Genomic DNA, 20,983 nt, shown 5'->3' on the forward strand with positions numbered 1-20,983 from the left:
CCATTACTGACTGCCACAATTTTTTTTTTTCCTGATTTCTTATAGTGTTTCTTAAAGCCAGAAAGTTGCCATTTGAAATGACTTTAGTTTTGTGTCATGCCTGTGATCTGCTTTTTTTCTACAAAATTAAACAACTGAATGAACATCCTCCGAGGCCGGTGATTCCATAATTTTTGCCAGGGGTTGTAGTAATCTAACTTAGTTACTTTTCCAATTGAGTAATCAATAAAGTAACTAAGTTACTTTTTCAAGGAGTAATCAGTAATCAGTAATTTGATTACTTTTTCAAAGTAACTGTGGCAACACTGTATGTATGTATGTGTGTATATATATATATATATATATATATATATATATATATATGTATATAATATACACACACACACACACACGTGCTATACGCGTTGGTGAATGTGAGGCATTATTGTAAAGTGCTTTGGACATCTGATGCAGATGGAAAAGTGCTATATAAATGCAGTCCATTTACCAGTTATAGATTGCCATATCCACAGCATTCCATAATTGCCTTGGGTCATGAATGGCAACCACTCAGGCAGACAGCTGTTCCAATTCCACATCTCTAAAATAACCATCTATCTGCTGCAGCCAGGTCAAATGCAGGTATCGCTTTAGTGTTCTCCACCTACAGGGGTCCTCAACACTCAGGCACCTGTGTGTTGGATGCCCAGAGAAATGGGGAACATGGCAAAAATGCCGTAGCTAATACTCCCTCACAAAGTAGGTGATACTCCTAATTCTAGTCTCTCTTAGTAACCACTTGTTTGGCACAAAGTCATTCTATATATATATATATATATATATATATATATATATATATATATATATATATATATATATATATATGAACAGCCATAAATAAATCTGGGTGGATGATGCGTTCATGTTGTGTGAAATACATACTGTGTATGGAATTTAGTTAAATCTTTAATATTATAATATAATAATATTCTAATAATAAAATAATAATTTACAAAATTTGTACAAAACTATCAGTTTTTGTAATAATAAACACAATCAGTTTTTGTAATAATAAACGCACTCGTTTAATCTTCTCAAGAGTAATTTATTAATTTGCAGAAAGTTTAAATTGCCACAGTGGTCCCAAACAAAGGGAATGTGGGCCAAATGTTTCCTGCAGGCACCACATTTGTAGTTGAGCGATGTAGTAAAGTAGGAAAAAGTCTGCTTTGGGACAAAGTCTTTCTCACAGGGTTGTATGGATTTGTTACATGTTATTTCAGTATTATGATGTAATAGCTGTTAAGGAATAAAAAATATTGGTCCATTTCTTTGATTTAGTACATTTTTTTGTGGAAAAGGTTTGAATTTATCACTGAGTGGAAAAGGTTTGAGTTTCTCCCCCTTTATATGCACATAAAAATGTCGTTGCTGTCTGATTATTGGACGTTATCTGATTAAGTGTTCATGTAAATGGAAAAATCTGCTATTCTTTATCCGCTAACGACCGTTTTGTGATGATGAGAAATCCTATTAACTCACCCTGATTTTTCCCTAATACTCTGATTTCTTTGGTACATGTATACCATTAATCGGATTGACTTCCTTCTTTTACATTTCTGCATGTGTAAAAGCAGTTGTCACTCACATTTCCAGAGGGACTGTTGACTTGTCGGGTCTTGTAACATCTTTCATTCGATCACAAAGTTTAGACCCTTCGTTGTGTGTCCAAAAAGAAAGTGTGCTTCAACATTGTTCGTTCAGTGTTCTAAAGAGCAAATTTCTCAGCAATGTGTTTTGTAGACATATTTATACAAGTTGATCGGATTTTACTCAAAGAATGATACCATATTTCCTCAGTTTTTGTGAACAAAGACATCAACTCTGTGTACCTCTTCACAGAAAGAGAGAGAGAGAGAGACAGAGAGAGAGAGATGTGAGGTGAAGAGAGGGGCAGAGAGAGAGAGAGGAGGGGAGAGAGAGTGCTCATTTTCTCTACACAGTCGATGCTTTTTGTCTCAAGAGCTGCCTTTTCTTCTTTCTCCACCTCCAAAGAAATCCAACTAATGAACTGAAACCATGTAAACCCGGTTTTCCAATTATCGGATTACTGAAGTGCACGAAAATACGTCAGATCAGCTTATTACAGTTATCTGATTGCTCACAGTTATCTTATTATTATTGTCATGTAAACGTGGTCACTAACAGGCACACTTGACTCTAATCCATCATCAAGTCAATCCATCGTCCACCAGTCATCCAAAAGATGCCAGCTCAGTCTCTGGGATATAGCATAGGCAAAACATAGATTCTGTTTGGATTGATATGATGTGTCAAAGTTCTCAAGGTGAGAAAGAATTTGTAATCATAACTATATATGTTCTTTTAATTATATGACTTTGAAAATGAGAGCATTTATTGAGATGGATGTTTCCTTGGATTTTCCAAAGCCTAGGGGAAAAAAAACAAAAACAAACTGTCAGCTTCATGATAAGCATTACAATTTGAGAGTTTCTTCTTGTTTACCAATTTGCTCATTCTACCAGGTTTCTCCATGTTCAGCTAAAAGCAGGTTGAGATCTTTGTTAGAATATTGTAAAGCATCCAACTTGTCATCTAAAAGGAAGTAATGAAGTGATCCAGAATCAAGAACCTGATCAACACCAAAATTTAATAAATTTTTGATTTTCATATTATTGATATTTCCATCAGGTTTAGTTTGGTCATACTTTCTGCATATGGTTAATTGTAGTGTTGTTGTTTTTTTTTCCATTTGGTTGTCATTAGTAGAAACATAGGAGCACACACTCCAGAATTCCAGAAAACGAGCCTGAGGCTTGAGTTATGACAATGAGAACTTGTGCCTAGCTCCTTGGGACACTTGTGTTAAGATTACATAATGACACTGCTCATTAACCTCGTGACCTCCTCTTAGGAATGCTGTCCTTTGTTTTACTCAGTGTCACAACACAACAGTGCAGGCTGCGCAGTGTTACTGAGATCCTGCGCACCTCCTCTGGTCCGCTTGTACGGTACAAAACTGTTTTGTATAAACTCTTTGGGTGTGACAAAAACACACTCGTTCATGATGAGAGCTACTTAGAAGGAATCGGCTAAAAAAAGGGATTTTGAAAACACACTGTAGCTTAAGTACACTCAAAAAACTGACTCATTGGATTGGATTTCCATCTAATAAATATATATAGTCCCATCCAAATTAAATTACATTATCTTGCATGGATGTGATTAATTTGAGTTGGGGCTACATATATTTATTAGATGGAAATCCTGCACATAATTGAAATGAGTTCATCCAGAGAGTGTAGGTTCACAAGTAGCTTGCATTGTTTCAGGCTTCATGCAAAGCAGCATCCATCTCATTTGTCAAATAAGCGGGCAGTCACTCTGACACTGTTTGTTCTGGTTCAGTTGGACCACAATATGTTGATTCTGATCATCTTGTGGGTAAGGAATAAACATGCATTTGGAACTCTGGTGTAGACAAAAACAAGTGAACCATGGTCCATTTAAAAAGGTGTGACTCAACTTGGTTCCAAGTAGACCAAGATACAGCTCACTTGGTGGTGAGAATGCAAACAGAACCAATCAGTCACATGTCCAATCCAAATGAAAATTCTGTACATTGTGATGCTTATTTTGCTATGAAAAAATGTTTCAGAATGAGTCAGGAGTTGATGTAGTTTCTCAGTCAGGTTTGGTCACATATGCTCATCTCTGCAGTTTGCAAAAACCCAGTAACAATTTGAGCCATCTGTTTTCTGCTACTAGTCTATAAAATTGTTTACGGACTGGCACCTTCCTACCTAACTGACCTAATTAAACCATACGCACTTATTTTCCCTTTCGTATGGCTAGCATACTGGCATACTATAATTCTACGCTTTTTACTCTTTTAATTCATTTTATTAGGAAACGGAGCGTGCCGCGGCCTCAACTTTACCTAAATTCTGGGTCTTTTAGTGAAGCTTAGGGCTGGTGGCTGGTGATCACCTTAGTATTTCCTGTTTTTCTTGTTGTTTAATACTGGCAAATTATACAGTATTTGTTGTCTTTCTGATGCCTGATTCTGTTTTTTTCTCTCTGTTTAAGGTGCAGCTCCATCCAGAGATGGGTCTGGTATTTGTGCTGGAGACCCTCCTGTCCTCTGCACCAACAGCATTTCCTGTATATTAGTTTTGTGAATTGTTCTGTAATTTATGTCTGTAGCATGGCCCAAGCAGAGGGTCACCCCTTTGAGTCTGGTCTGCTTGAGGTTTCTTCTTCAGAGGGAGTTTTTCCTTACCACTGTTGCTCTGGGGGTTAATAAGGTTAAACCTTACTTGTGTGAAGTGCCTTGAGACTCTGTTGTGATTTGGTGCTATATAAATGAAAATAAATTGAAATTGAAATCTGTACTGTAGAGCCAAATACATTGCAATTACAATACAATAGAGACAAATACATTGCAACTAAGCCCTTTAACGTGATCCATCTTGGGTTAGCAAGGCCTTGAAGTTGCTGTTATTGCTACATGTATAGAATTTGTGCAGAAGTCAATATTTTGGGTGGCAAAGTTGATGGTGGGTCTACTGACTGAGTGCACGAATAAAAGCCCAATACTGGATTGCAATGCACACACAAACAAACAACATGATGGTGAAGGAAGAGGAAGTACGGGCCTTCTGCTTATCATTTGGTTCACTCGGGTTTGCAACAGGAGATCCGAGGATGCCCTTCCTGATGCAAATCCACATACATGGAGAATGGGCAGATTAGAAGTATTGTCGTGTGTAAGCAAATAGAGCAAATGGAAAAGTGCAACATCTTAACTTTTTGGTTATTGGTGTGGCGTCAAACAAAAATAGGTGTGAAAGTGACTTCTGTCCTTACAAAAATGAATATCATCAATGGCTGTATTTTTCTCTTTTGTTAGATTTTATTTTTTTCCCCCAATGATGTTGGTAGATATCTTGTTTTATATAGTGACAGTCATCTGGAGGTCACATTCTACATCAGTATATTTGCGAGAGTCAACATGTTTTTAAAAAGCTTGGCTATATTTTTGGTGTCATCACTGGTCCTGTCAACTACTTTAAAGACTCTTACAATGATACTAATTCCAGCCCAGGCTTGAAAATTCAGTAAACTTAACCCTCTCCACTGTAAACAAATATCTTATGAAGAGCTCCCAAATTTGGCCAAGCAGGGTAATGAAGGACTCAGGCTGCTCTGTGTTGTATATACAGACTGTGTGTGTTTGTAGGGAGGAGAGATGAAGGTGACCATTGACTCTGCTGCGTCCTCTTTTCTCTTCCAGGCGACTGGGAGTGCTATCCACATGACCCCACTGTATGGCATGTAAGTCACTGCTTTTTTTGTTTCCATGGCACATGCCTAGATTAGTGTAACTTCACCTTTGTACCGGGTGCACTATACATTTTTTTTGGTTTTTCTGGGTAACTGTATAATTGTTTTTCCTTTCCTTTGACTATTCAGCAACAGCTGTTACTGCTCACCCTCATGACACAACTTTGATTTTATTATTACAGAAATAAATTAAAATGTGTCAGATTTGCCACAGTTAAAAAAAAAAACAAGCCAGCTTCAATTAGTTATATGAGCTCTATCATAGTGATAAATTAAGTTGTTCAACTCTCACAAGTAATTTTTTAGTATGATAGAGTTGATTTCACTCTATGACAGACTTTATGTGAGGTTTTTATAACTATTAAGAGTGGGACCAAATGTTGTCACAGAAAATTTTATTCTGAAAAATTTACTGTGCATAAGTGTTACCATATCACTGTGATTGCCTGTTTTTGACTGGAGGAAAAATGATATATTAAATAAAATATAAATATACTAAATATTAAAAAAAACCTCTAATCATCTGAAGTGAATTTATGTAATGACAAGTAAAATTGTCAACTTTATATAGCTCCATTATTATGTAAAAAGTCAATTGTAGATTTTGTATCATAATTATAGTTGTATTGTAATACATTTAACTCTTTATTTGATGATCAGGTCAGTATCTTGTCTGTTTAAGCTCAGAATGTGGATGTATATAGTGGAAAAATTACATTTTGCTTCCTGTGTGTTAGGGTTAGAAAAACAATCAGTATAACAGGAATTTCTGCCCTTTTTTTCTTGGCAGAAAATCTGCTATGTTTTAAGGCGACATCATCCCAGCCTCGCAGCTGACAAATATATATATATATATACACTCAACAAAAACTATAAACGCAACACTTTTGGTTTTGCTCCCATTTTGTATGAGATGAACTCAAAGATCTAAAACTTTTTCCACATACACAATATCACCATTTCCCTCAAATATTGTTCACAAACCAGTCTAAATCTGTGATAGTGAGCACTTCTCCTTTGCTGAGAGAATCCATCCCACCTCACAGGTGTGCCATACCAAGATGCTGATTAGACACCATGATTAGTGCACAGGTGTGCCTTAGACTGCCCACAATCAAAGGCCACTCTGAAAGGTGCAGTTTTGTTTTATTGGGGGGGGGGGGATACCAGTCAGTATCTGGTGTGACCACCATTTGCCTCATGCAGTGCAACACATCTCCTTCGCATAGAGTTGATCAGGTTATCAATTGTAGCCGGTGGAATGTTGGTCCACTCCTCTTCAATGGCTGTGCGAAGTTGCTGGATATTGGCAGGAACTGGTACATGCTGTCGTATACGCCGGTCCAGAGCATCCCAAACATGCTCAATGGGTGACATGTCCGGTGAGTATGCCGGCCATGCAAGAACTGGGACATTTTCAGGTTCCAAGAATTGTGTACAGATCCTTGCAACATGGGGCCGTGCATTATCCTGCTGCAACATGAGGTGATGTTCTTGGATGGTACAACAATGGGCCTCAGGATCTCGTCACGGTATCTCTGTGCATTCAAAATGCCATCAATAAAATGCACCTGTGTTCTTCGTCCATAACAGATGCCTGCCCATACCATAACCCCACCGCCACCATGGGCCACTCGATCCACAACATTGACATCAGAAAACCGCTCACCCACACGACGCCACACACGCTGTCTGCCATCTGCCCTGAACAGTGTGAACCGGGATTCATCCGTGAAGAGAACACCTCTCCAACGTGCCAAATGCCAGCGAATGTGAGCATTTGCCCACTCAAGTCGGTTATGACGACGAACTGGAGTCAGGTCAAGACCCTGATGAGGATGACGAGCATGCAGATGAGCTTCCCTGAGACGGTTTCTGACAGTCTGTGCAGAAATTCTTTGGTTATGCAAACCGATTGTTTCAGCAGCTGTCCGAGTAGCTGGTCTCAGACGATCTTGGAGGTGAACATGCTGGATGTAGAGGTCCTGGGCTGGTGTGGTTACACGTGGTCTGTGGTTGTGAGGCTGGTTGGATGTACTGCCAAATTCTCTGAAACGCTTTTGGAGATGGCTTATGGTAGAGAAATGAACATTCAATACATGAGCAACAGCTCTGGTTGACATTCCTGCTGTCAGCATGCCAATTGCACGCTCCCTCAAATCTTGAGACATCTGTGGCATTGTGCTGTGTGATAAAACTGCACCTTTCAGAGTGGCCTTTGATTGTGGGCAGTCTAAGGCACACCTGTGCACTAATCATGGTGTCTAATCAGCATCTTGATATGGCACACCTGTGAGGTGGGATGGATTATCTCAGCAAAGGAGAAGTGCTCACTATCACAGATTTAGACTGGTTTGTGAACAATATTTTAGGGAATTGGTGATATTGTGTATGTGGAAAAAGTTTTAGATCTTTGAGTTCATCTCTTACAAAATGGGAGCAAAACCAAAAGTGTTGCGTTTATATTTTTGTTGAGTGAGTTTTGTGTACTGCTTTTTATGTTTTATTACGCATTTTTCATGACGTTAACCTGCATAATTATCACAAAGTTGAAAAGATGCAACTTTGACAAGACAATATAATTTCAGTTTAAATTTAATTAGCTTATAATGCTCCAAATCACAGCAAAGCCATCCCAAGGCGCCTTACATGAAACAATTCAACATAAAATTTAAATAAATAATTAAAAATGAATACAAAAAAATTCAAATACATGATTAAAAACAGAAGTAAAAGAATAAAACAGATAAAAAAATTAAAAGAGAATAAAAATAGGTTTTCAGTCTTGACTTAAAAATGCCTCACAGTCGCAGGAAGACTGTTCCACAGGGTGGGTGCACTATGCGAAAAGGCTCTTTGACCTGCTGACTTCTTCTTCACCCTGGGAACACAGAGAAGTCCCACATCCTGCGACCACAAAGCCCGGGCTGGCACATAAAGTTCCACCAGATCAGCCAGATAAGATGGCGCCAGTCCATGAACAACCTTATAAGTCAATAACAAAACCTTAAAATCTGCTCTCACAGAGACAGGGAGCCAGTGCAAAGATGCCAAAATGGGTGTGATATGTTCAGACCTTCTGCTATGTGTCAGAAGTCTGGCGGCAGCGTTCTGAACCAGCTGAAGACCCCTGATGCTGGACTGCGATAACCCTGAAAATAGAACATTACAATAATCTAGTCTAGAAGAAACAAAAGCATGAATCAGGGTCTCAGCATCAGCCATAGACAGGATGGGGCAGATCCTCGGAATATTTCGCAGGTGGAAAAAAGCAGTCCTAGTAACATCCCTGATGTGGAGGTCAAAAGACAACGTGGGATCAAAAATTACCCCAATGTTCCTCATTTTGTCCATATGATGTATGACACATGAACCCAGGCAAGCACCAGCTGGTCAAACTGATGACAATGTCTCACTGGAGCAAGAACCATCATTTCAGTCTTATCAAAGTTTAAAAATAGGAAATTACTAGACATCCTGTTGTGTGTTGGGGGGTTTGGCTGGACATTTTGGTGTTGTTTTCTTTGCTCTCCAGGTGGTATGCAAACTGATTTTTGTCTGTGGAGACGGTGCTGGCAGAAGAGTCCTTCACCCTCATCAGCATTATTAGCTGCACCTGTGGATGATGCTCACGTGTAAACTTAAAGACTTTCAGCTGAAGCAGATAATGAGATGGCGTTCTGCATTTAAGCCATGAGTGGTTCAAGCAGAATTGCCGGGAACTCGACCTTGTGACGTTCGGTTGTGAGACGCTGAGGACCGCGCCTGGGTTTGACACATCATGCCTGTGAAGGAGGATGGGTGAGGGACACATGCTGTCAGCACACATCAGAGGTGATGATTGTCTGAATAAGTGTTAACAGTAATTTGATATTTTGTTACGCAGTATATTTGAACATTGATGAGAATTATGCAGTTCGCTTCTCACTGCCGTGGCGTACGGAGTGATGATCCTCCACCTGTTGTGAGAAGCTGCTCATTTACATAAAGCTTAAATTCAGACCTGAATGTGTTGCTGATAGTGTGTGCCTTTGAAGGATATTTGTTGTAGCTGTTGACTTACCTCACCTTTTCCATCCTTCACAGAGTCAGTTTGTCGTGTCCACCTGGGGGGTGTTCGGTGGTGAGTCTGGGTCCAGAAGCGTCGGGCTTCGATCCATTTAGGCGCTGGAGAGCGCACCGTCCTTCACCTCACCAGACAAACGCACATTTATGTTGTACACAATTATTGCACAAAAGGGAAATAAATTTGTTTTGTTTTTGGAACCGCTTTCTGGTTATTTTAGCGCTGGGTTCAGTCAGACGCTGGTCGCGCTCCTCAACTCGCGTCTGCACATAACACATCCAACTTCTCACTGATAGAAGACAGTCCTCCAGGGATGTTATGGGAGTGAGATTTCCCACAGTTATCGGCATGTACATGCATTTGAAGCTGCATGTACAGTGTAACCATGTGCTGGGTCATGTTTTGCATTTCTCTTATATCTTACTGCAGCATCCTGTGACCTGGCAGCCATCCAAGGAGGGAGATCATCTGATTGGACGAATTACCCTGAGCAAGAGGAGCGCAGCCATGCCGAAAGAAGCTGGAGCTTTGCTGGGGTTAAAGGTCAGAGCGCAGATGGAGTGGGGAAAACATTCACACACAGTTACTGTATTTTGTGATAATCTGCATTCATCAGTCAGTGTGATCTGTGATTAGATGAACATGAGGAAACTTGTAGAGCTGATACCTCTATCGCTGTCTTCTGGAAGGTGGTCGGAGGCCGAGTGACAGAATCAGGGAGATTAGGTGCCTTCATCACCAAAGTCAAGAAGGGAAGCCTGGCAGACGTGGTGGGCCATCTGAGAGCAGGTAGGCTCAACCAGCTGATCTGAGTGTGAAACCCTGAACACAGAATTTAGTACCTTGAATGAATTTACTTCAGAAAATAAAGGACAGCAAGCTTGCTGCTCAACAGCTTGTCCCACCTGTGGGCAATGCAAAACAATGTGGGCAAACAGTGGTTGTTGTCATCATCTTTGAATGTACTATTGCACAATACTTTGCTCAAGCACACTGAAGACATGAAAACATCTTGGATGAAAATCAGTGGTGGGCACAACTAACCAAAAAGTTAACTTCAATAACTGGTAATCAGCTAACTGAAAAGTTATGTTTTTTAACTCTAAACCGATAAACAGCCTAAAAAATTATAGGAAGCTACAGATAAGCGATAACTTCACATGTTGCCTCCCATATGCTCTCAGTTACTAAGAAGCTGATTTTGAGTTAAACACTGACAAAGCTTCTAATAGAACCAACAGTGTTCACAAACCCAAACAGCCAATGAGCCAGCGCTTCTGTCTTTATGCACTCTGCCCCCTGCTGTAGGAAAGCATCATTTATCTTGACAGGTATCGATGAGGCAGAGGTCTTGAAATGGAAAGCAGGTTTGAATTATGGTTTTGTTTTAAAAATAAAATTATTCCAGATAGAATAACTACATTAATGTAAACTCTTAAAATGTACAACGTGATATATAACACATATCTGTTAATTTTAAAATAATGCACTAATTCTGAAGATTTGGGCATTAACACACAGATACCCAAAGGAGATTATGGGTAACTAAGCCTCCGCTCATACTGATTGGTTGATTCATTCATTCTATGTAAAAACCAACACAAGTGAATCAATGTCATGTGTTGGTGTTTACAAATAAATGTGCTTTTGTAAAATATGTTTGTTTTTCATTTGTATAAAAAAGAAATTTTCAAGATCCCGCTAGACAGCGCCTAAGCACACGCGTGATGACATCACAACTCTATCCACAACTTTATCACACCAAAGCAAAACCATTATAAGAAGCACTACTCAGCCCCCAAAATTTTATGAATAAACACCTGCACAAGGCTAGCCTTTTAACTGAGATTGTCAATAATTCTTGAGATGGTCGTATGTTCGGACTTCATTTGTCTGCCCAGGTCATGCACAAACTGACCCATGCTACATTACATCTCTTTACCAATATATGGGCTGTGGACACACACACACACACACACACACACACACACACACACACACACACACACACACACACACACACACACACACACACACACACACACACACACACACACACACACACACACACACACACACACACACACACACACACCATATGAAGATCTGTGTGAAGGAAAATAATTCTGGTCTGATGTCTTCAATGGGAGAAATTAAAAATTTTGGGTTTAATTGAGCCATCAGATACAAGATTAACATCATAAACACAACTCCACTTCAAGAGGTTGGTGGGTTTCAATGAATCGTCATGTAATGGCAGCACACCATATAAAGTAATGGATCAAGGAAAAGAATTTTGGTCCAACATTTTGAAGGGGAGATAAATAATCTTTGGTATTGTTTTTATATATCATATTTCTATATTACATATATAAACAGACCTATTGGGCTTTTCAATATCAAGGTTGACTACGTAGTTGGTCAATTCAGGCATTTCATAACAATAGATTTGCTGTCACATGCAAGCAACTATATGAAAAAGTGGGGGTAATATTATGTGAGCTTGTTCAAAGATATCTCAATTAGTTTTAACATAAGCACATGTTGCACTGAATAAGGTCTGAAGACGCATTGACAACATGACAAGTCTTTAGACTACACTGTATTCATGAACACAAATCCTGATTGTTATTATTAGTATTTGTTGTTGGGGGATGTGATGGTCTAGTGGTTAAAGTGTTGGGCTTGAGACCAGAAGATCCTTGGTTCAAATCCCAGCCTGACTGGAAAATCACTAAGGGCCCTTGGGCAAGGTCTTTAATCCCCTACTGCTGCCGGTGTGGAGTGAGCGCATTGTATGTCAGCACCCTCACATTGGGGTGAATGTGAGTCATTATTTGTAAAGCACGTTGAATGTCTGGTACAGATGGAAAAGCGCCTTATAAATGCAGTCCATTTACCATTTATCATTTGTTGTGCACAAGGGCAAACCTGTGTGTCTAAATGTACATCTGATTTTAGGGGATGAGGTTCTACAATGGAATGGAAAGCTGTTACCAGGGGCGACAATGAAAGAAGTTTACAACATCATCCTGGAGTCTCAGTCTGAGCCTCAAGTGGAGCTGGTGGTTTCCAGGCCTATTGGGTAAGTCAGGAAATAAACGTTTCCTAAATATTTTTTTAAGTTAAGAAATGCATAAAGAACAATAATTATTTCATATAATAATTAAAATGTGTTTTAATGTTTAAATAATGATCACTTTACAATATATAAATATCCCATACTTAGTTCTGTATACTGTAATAATACTTAAAAACAATAATTTTGTTATTTTCAATGCTTATTCTGGCAGTAATGATCAACAACACATATGGAGCTGTAACATATGATGAATTTTTGAATTGGCCAAGTGGTTAGTGCACTTGATTTCAGTGTAGAAGGTTCCTGGTTCAAACCCCACCCCTGCCACATTTCTTCATGCAATATGGAGTTGTGCCAAGAAGGGCATCCAGCACAAGACCTGTGCCAATTTAGCATGCAGATCCACCTTGGATTTGCTGTGGCAACCCCGAGTGTAAAAAAGGGAGCAACCGAAGGGAGTTACTTACTCATATTTATAGCTTATATGGGGATAGCTTCTTAAATGAAAAATATAAAATACATAAAACTCATGAATGTACAGTACTGTGTAGTGATTCATAATACGAGGTCTATTAGAAAAGTATCCGACCTTATTATTTTTTTCAAAAACCATATGGATTTGAATCACGTGTGATTGCGTCAGACAAGCTTGAACCCTCGTGCACATGCGTGAGTTTTTCCACGCCTGTCGGTTGCGTCATTCGCCTGTGAGCAGGCTTTGAGTGAGGAGTGGTCCAGCCCCCTCGTCGGATTTTCATTGTCAGGAAATGGCGGAATGATTTGGGCTTTTTTTCCCATCAGAATTTCTTCAGAAACTGTTAGAGACTGGCAGCTGGAAACCATTAGAAAAATTTATCTGGCTTTCGGTGAAAATGTTACAGGCTTGGTAGAGAATAAGGGGTGTTACTGCCGCTTTAAGGACGGCCCCCAGCGGCTGTGGGGCGCGCCGCGCTCCAAAGCCGCCATCGACAGGCTGAACGACCATTTCATTTCTAAACGGATGGCTGTCTGGATCCGTGACCATCGTGTGCCATTTCTCTGGTTATCACAAGAGCTGGACATCAACCATTTTCCGGCAGATTTCACTTTTAACAAGAGATTTTGTCATGGAAAGCCGAGCGGAGGCTTCGCGCGTCACGATGGATTCGCTACTGAAGCGAGACAAAACCACCTCCATTTTGGTCTCACAGGACGGCTTTGAGATGGCGTTCAGACAGCTGTCGGTGGTTTTTCCATCGAGTGATTACCCGAGAAATTGTGGATGTGCCTGGACATGCCAGAAAATGTCCTGTGAGGCTTCATCACGGCGTTGCTGTGCACCATGCGGCACTGCTGCGACGCGCGAAGCCTCCGCTCCTGGAAAAACTCACGCATGCGCACGAGGGTTCAAGCTTGTCTGACGCAATCACACATGATTCAAATCCATATGTTTTTTGAAAAAAATAATAAGGTCGGATACTTTTCTAATAGACCTCGTATATAGTTAATTTTTGATGGTAAAAATTTCACTGATATAAAATGTTTGTTTTTACAGTTGTGTTAAGGCAACTGACTGAATGTTCAACAGGCTGTTCTTCAAGATTTATTAAGTACACTGATAGTAGCTCTTCAGTACTATGAATCAATTAATATTTTATGTACAATGCGTGAAGTCAGTATTGAGCATGTCACCATTTTTCTCAGTAAATATATTTCCAAAGGTGCTACTGACATGAAATTTTCACCAGATTTTCCTAACAACCCAAGTACCCCAGACATGCAAATAAACCAAAACATATATGTACAGAAATTAAGTTATGTGGAATAAAATGGAATGACACAAGGAAAAAGTATTGAACACACTGAAATTTATTTAATACTTCGTACAAAAGTCATTGTTGGTTGTTGACAGCTTCAAGATGCCTCCTGTGTGGAGAGACTAGTGGCATGCATTGCTCAGGTGTGATTTTAGCCCATTCTTGCACACAAACGGTCTTCAAATCTTGAAGGCTCAATGGATCTCTTCTATGAACTCAGCCCCACAGCAGTGGTGGGCACAGCTAAACAAAATGTTAGCTTCGATAAAGGTTAATCCGCTAACTGAAACGTTAACTTTTATAAAGCTAAACCAATAAACCCCTAAAAAATTTAGCAGAAGTTACAGCTAAAAGCTAAACTGAAAACTTTTAGTATTGACTCCAGTACACTAGCAGCTACTGACACAACAAAGAGCTAGCACTTCTATCTCAGATCAGCCTTCTCTCAGCAAAAAGACCAGGTGATCAAAGAGCAAGGAAGGGCAGCATGAATAAAAAAAAACAAAAACATTTATTTTCACAGCCATACAGACTTGCAGATGTATCAGATGTATGACAGTTTTGACTTATGGATAAAATCGTAAACAAACTAATTCCAGACAAGTTATTGAAATTAACGTCACCTCTGTCATTTTACGAAGTGAAAATATCAGCTATATGTTTTAGTTTTAAAGTAATGTACTAATTTTGAAGGTTTTGCATTTTACAGACACACGTCAAAAAGCATTATTGGAAAATTCACACTGCCACTGGTATTCACACTGCCATGAACACTGCCATTGATAGGATGGCAGTATTCATGACAACGTAACATCTGCTAAAAGTGCTGAATCACTTAACAAACATAATTTTCCGCTTTCATATTGCCTTTTTTTACAAATGAAAAAAATTACACATTTACAAATACAGATTTATTTGTAAAAGCAACACACATTACAGTAATTTGTGTGTTTTTTTTTTTTGTTTACATATTCCAACCAACCACTGATGACAGGAAACTAATTTTCCCATAGTGCCCATTCGACCCCCTCTTGGCAGGTGTCGGCCAGAGTCCAGGTGCCACCCACAAACATCCAACACCATTCGCGGGGCACTTAGATAAGCCAGGGCTATTCACACAGCCGGCACGAGAGTAGAGTGCAGGCGACCACATTCAAGCTGCACTGTGCAAATGTGTAAGTGCCCCATGAGTGTGTCATTACCAAGCAACACATGTCATGCAAGTGTGCTCCCCCTGCAACACGTGGCGTGCAAGTGTGTCTCCCCTGCAACACATGTGGTGTGCGAGTGTGCTGTGCACCCCCACCATGAAACAATATTGGGGCAGGCTCTCATGCTGTCATGACATGCTGATAATTATGTACAGGCAAGATCACATGGGGACTGACCAGCCATGTCTGGTCAGTCATGCACATGGCACAGCAAGGTGCCTCTCAGCTGATCGCCGGCCAGCACTCACTGACAGCTGACAATGACAGCTCAGTACACACGACATGTTAAATTAAAAACACAGAGCACAGCCAGGACAATTATATAAATAAATACTACAATAACTACATACATGATTACATAACAAATAAATAAAATAAACAATCACAGAACAAAGAAACAGAGAGTGACACTTTTTTCTGTGCACTGATCGAAAAGGTGGGCAGCAGCTTTTGGGATCTGTAGACCGTGTTATGACGGACATGACCTTAGAACACTTCACCGTGAGGTGTGTGCATGTGCATACTGTCCTTACATAGAAATACATACAAACACATATTGCATTTGCAACGGGCAGCAGCGAATGCACCAGGACGCACAACATCAGGCAGCTGGCCCATGTGACAAGCTCCATATGACGTGAACACTCAGCTGGCAGTCAGACTGTCAGCCCCAACATGTGAATTATAGCCATATGACGCGGTGAATTTGGCGCACCGCTCACTGGACACCTGGACACGCGGTGGTGGCTGACATGTCCACGTTATGAGTGCAAGGCTTCATTCATGTCACTCCATCAGCGTGTGTACATGCATGACCATGGGTCATGTAGAGAGAGGAACAGGAGGATTACCTGGTCTGTAATTCCTGTACGCTTCATAACAGTGATTAATTATTAGAGACTGCAGTGTTTCTTTTTCTTTTTTATACAGTGACAACAGATTCATGACCAGTAACATGACTGTGTTACATTTAGACAGCACATTCATTGATCCTCTAATGTTATGAATCTGTGCGTCGCATTATTGTAGGCTTCCATATATTTGTTGATTTAAGTCCAGCATATGTCCAGCATTTAATTGCTCCACTGCTGTGGAAGCGCAATGTGGTGCCACACGCTCCATGTGCTTGCACAAGTAATTTATGGACATCTTTGGTTTGATTTCTTTGTATGTGTGGCTTATTTAAGTTGCTACTGACATCTTTTGAAAATTTCATGCCAAAAGCACCTTTAGAAATAAATTTACTGAGAAAAATAGTGACATGTTCAATACTTATTGGGCCTCATGTATCAAAGTTGCGCACTTGTGGCGTAAATTTACGGTGTAAATTTGAAGTACACCAAAGTTGCCGTGACATGTATCAAGCAGTGCGCACCTGACCATTTCCAGCGTACGCCTGATGTGACCTTGATAAATGCGGCGGGTGAAAACAATCGTAATTATAATAAACACGCCCATACATATTCAGACTCGGCTTCAGACACATCCTCATTTTACGACATGGAAGCCAGGAATACGGCAAAGAAAAAGAACTCCACCAATCACGACGCGTGCCAATAGAGCGTCAAAAGCGGCCGTCGTATCAATTGTTTTGTAGTATAATCAAAAAAGTGTTACAGTGGTCCCTCATTTGTCGCAGGAGTTACGTTCTAAAAATAGCCTGCAATAAGCGAAGTCCGCAAAGTAGTCAGCATTACTTTTTACAATTATTCTAGATGTTTTAAAGCTGTAAAACCACTTTATACACTTTTCTCAATCAGGCATGAACATTTTCTCACTTTTCTCTCGTGTGTAAACACTCTCAAAGTTCAAACCTTAGTAGAAAAATAAGACCAACCTGTTTTCAGGCCCAAACATTTGTTTGAGAAATAAAAATAGAACATTTTCCTATAAATAATTATGATGGCTTTTAGAACTAACGAATTTAATTTTAACGATCAACGTACAAGGTTGGACACATAAGAAATTATTAATAGTGACTGACCAGTATTTCACAGATCACGCCTCTGCGTCCTGACGCCGGGCCTTTTTCCACTCACACCTGGCTGCAGGTGTCTGTTTCCGAGTGACAAACACAGTTATGAGTAGTTGTTGGCGCTCTTTTTTCTTCTGGGCGAGAAGATTCTTATAAACAGACACGCAGAATACAGAACACTGTAAAAAAAAAAAAGGCATGCAAAATTGGACTAAAAACTCCGTGAAACGACGAGGCCACGACAGGTGAACGGCGTTGTAGCGAGGGACCACTGTATTCTCTTTTCACAATTCTTGACATGTGGATATTTGCTCGCTCAATTAATAAGACACGCCTAATTTTTCAGATTTCTTTATTCTTAAGATGTATTTCTTTATTTATTTTATTGTGACAAACGAATGGAGACGACACAACCTGATTGCAGCACGGGTGAAGGGAATGAGAACACTACAGTTGTAATTAGCAATTTCATTGTCTAAAACGATCACACCACATAAAGTTAAGCTCAGCGCTGCTCTGGCTCCAGGCTCTGGAGAAAAAGGTGAGCAGCGCTTTCTTTGCAGTCAGTGCTGTGGCCACGGATCGTGCTCGATAGACCAGCAATCCTGCAAAAGCGGGATTTGTATTGATTATTATGTAGTATAATCAGGAAAGTGTTATTTATGTAACATATGCATTGATTTGTATAATGGCACTGTTTATCATGTTCATGTTCATTTTATGTGGATTCCAGCGCTGGTTCATTTTGGTGTATAATTTATGCCACCTCTCGACCTGGTGTATATTTTCAGCGCAGCGTACACCAACGATCACATTGATAAATGCCAAGTAGCGCAGTCGTTTTGGCGTACACCCCATATACGCTCAAATATCGCCGTACGCACGTTGATACATGAGGCCCAATGTACCCAATGAACAGTGTAGAATTTAACCAGGCAGCACTGACTGAAACTCTTGTAACCTCAGATAATGCAGCAGACGGGAATATTTATTTACATGCTGATGGTGTCTGTGCCACTGCATTCTCAATATTAAAAACAGCAAGACATTACCTGCTGGTGGTGTTACCTAGTTGTGAAACAGGAGATGTTCTTTTTGTTTTATATGTCCCCTATTTAAAAAAGTTAATGACTTATAAAATTCACATTGGTCATTAATGTGCAGTATATGCAAGTTGCCTGATATGAAAACCCATTTAGTTTTCATCTATGAGGGTATCCTTCTTATTCATAAAATAGGTGGGCTAAGCCATATAGTCAGTTTGATGCATTCTCTGCAATGAATGCAGAATTTTTTAATGAAAAATTAATTTAAAGACAAAATTTCAAAATTTGATCTCTTTCTTGCTTGCAAGTTAATTGGTGCGGGAGGCTGTCGGAGAGCAGAATGCCACCATTTAGGCATGACATACACATACAGTATATGCATGGATTCCTACCATTATTAATAGATTTCTCTTTGTCCAAAACATCATTAATTTAATCATCTTAATTTAATTAAACATCATTAATTTAAAATTATCTTGATTTGTGAACTTTGTAGGTTTTCACAATATGCGGTCAAATTTAAATGTTCTGGCCTCTAAATAATTTGTGATAAATAGTCTATCCAGATTTTCTTCATTTTATAGGTGAGTGAGCATCAGCAACTTGATGTCATATAGTGTGCAGTTCACCTGTCTTCAGTGACATTCTTTAGTGTGATACTAATTAAACTACTTAATGAAAATGGAAAGCAATAACTATACCATAATTGCAGAATACTTGGTGACAAAGGTATGTTTTTAACAATATAATGTTTTGAGATTAAAAGTGATGGTTCAGTTATAGATACATTCACATTAAATCATTATTCATTCTTAACCGAATTTGATCTTTGTTTGGGGGAACAAGCTGAATGTATTAATTTCTCTCCAAACACATGCAAAGGGTGTATAGAAAATATCAGTAAGTAAACTGCCAATTTCTTTGGCTACTCTAAACCCTCCCATGCTTTGTATGGAAACAGTTTTTGTTTTGCTTGTGCCATTTTGACTCCCCAGCTGAGCTTAATTCTGACCATTAATAATGCCGGCTGACAATTATTTATTTATTTATTTATTTATTTGTGAATCTGCTTATGTGCGTCCTCTCCATTTACGTTAAAAGGTTCAGGAAGGATGCAAAATGGCCTTTGAGAAACACACTGCACATTGGCTTTGCTTTTATAAGCTTTTTGTCATGGAGTGTCTGGGATTGCTATTTGTCAATTACCCCCCCCCCCCCCCCCCCCCAAAAAAATAAATAAAAAATAAATAAATAAATAAATTCTTACAAGTTCATGGAAGAGTTGCACATCGTTTTGAAATTAGGACACTACAAAGCAAGCACCACTTCATTCAGTGTTTTGTCATTACCCACAATGCAACATAGTATAGCTATCAATGCAACATATCACTATCAATGCAGTGTATTGCTATGTAATGGTGCATGCTCACAAAATTGTTGGAAGACTTAAAATGTAAATCATTGGACTCGCATTTCCAATACGTCTATTTCAGGTCTTCCTGGATTGTTACAATCCCAAGATCACCAAAGTTTAGGGGACTGTAAGCAAGACAAATTGCAACTCGCAATAATTTTGGTTCAGGGAATTTTTGCTTGAATATTCAAGGAAAGAACACCAATAATGCAGATTAAAGAGCACAGCACCAAACAAGAAGAACTTCCAATGATTTTTATACAGATGCAACTTTGTATAGCGCAACAAATTTTTGTTATATATGATATCATTCAAAAAGGTCAGTGACATTTCATGTATATTCCAATGAATGTCCACATGCATGTGCGATGCATATTTCATGTACCCTCTGGGGTTAATGGACTCGCTGGTATGTCCAAGTCATTTTTACTGTACCTTCAGTAATTCCCCTTTTAAGATACTTGCATGATGTATAATGGTCATGTGTTGCAGGTCAAAATGTTAAGAATAATCTCAGGTTTCTGAATGTGAGACACATATTTGTCTAGAACACTATGTAGAGGTATAATCTGGCTCTAAATTAAAAATATAAAATATGTTTAAATATAGGGCCATGTGTAGACAGACAAACGCATTTACAGTGTCCCTCACACCTACGGTCAATTTAAAGGTTACAATTCACCTAGCCTACATGCCTTTGGAAGGGAACCCATGCAAACATAGGGAGAACATCCAAATTCCACACAGAAGGGACCAGGTGGGAGATGATCCCAGGACTTTTCGCTGTGAGGCAACAGTGACTACCGTACTGCCTGTACAAATGTCTCAGGATGTGTGAATTATTGTACATTACTTTTTCAGATGTTTTACGATTAATTTTTCATAAGAACATGCTGCTTAGTGATATGTTGCATTATGTGTAATGACAAAAGACCAAATTGTGCCTCATTTATTTTCTTGGTTTCCATTTTAGAACACTTTCAAAGGCGCCCTCCATTTTATGAAACACTTATCAGTTTATTGTTGAAATATCAATTAAAAATTAGT

At 39.3% G+C, this 20,983-nt stretch overlaps 1 protein-coding gene across 14 annotated transcripts in view; it reads left to right on the forward strand.

Annotated features, from left to right (window-relative positions):
• The window catches only part of LOC117523394 (regulating synaptic membrane exocytosis protein 1-like), a 343,959-nt gene that overhangs the window by 224,000 nt on the left and 98,976 nt on the right, over positions 1-20,983 (forward strand). For 10 of the 14 annotated variants that reach the window (XM_034184908.1, XM_034184909.1, XM_034184910.1 and 7 more), the window contains 5 exons: positions 5,297-5,337; positions 9,842-9,955; positions 10,102-10,201; positions 12,374-12,497; positions 19,405-19,422. In XM_034184908.1, coding sequence (XP_034040799.1) covers positions 5,297-5,337; positions 9,842-9,955; positions 10,102-10,201; positions 12,374-12,497; positions 19,405-19,422 — 397 coding nt within the window. Of the gene's footprint in view, positions 1-5,296; positions 5,338-9,841; positions 9,956-10,101; positions 10,202-12,373; positions 12,498-19,404; positions 19,423-20,983 lie in introns of those variants that run through there. The other 4 variants (XM_034184904.1, XM_034184905.1, XM_034184915.1 and 1 more) reach the window with 2 other exon arrangements.

Source organism: Thalassophryne amazonica, chromosome 13 (genome assembly GCF_902500255.1).
Source record: "Thalassophryne amazonica chromosome 13, fThaAma1.1, whole genome shotgun sequence".
NCBI lineage: Eukaryota > Metazoa > Chordata > Actinopteri > Batrachoidiformes > Batrachoididae > Thalassophryne > Thalassophryne amazonica.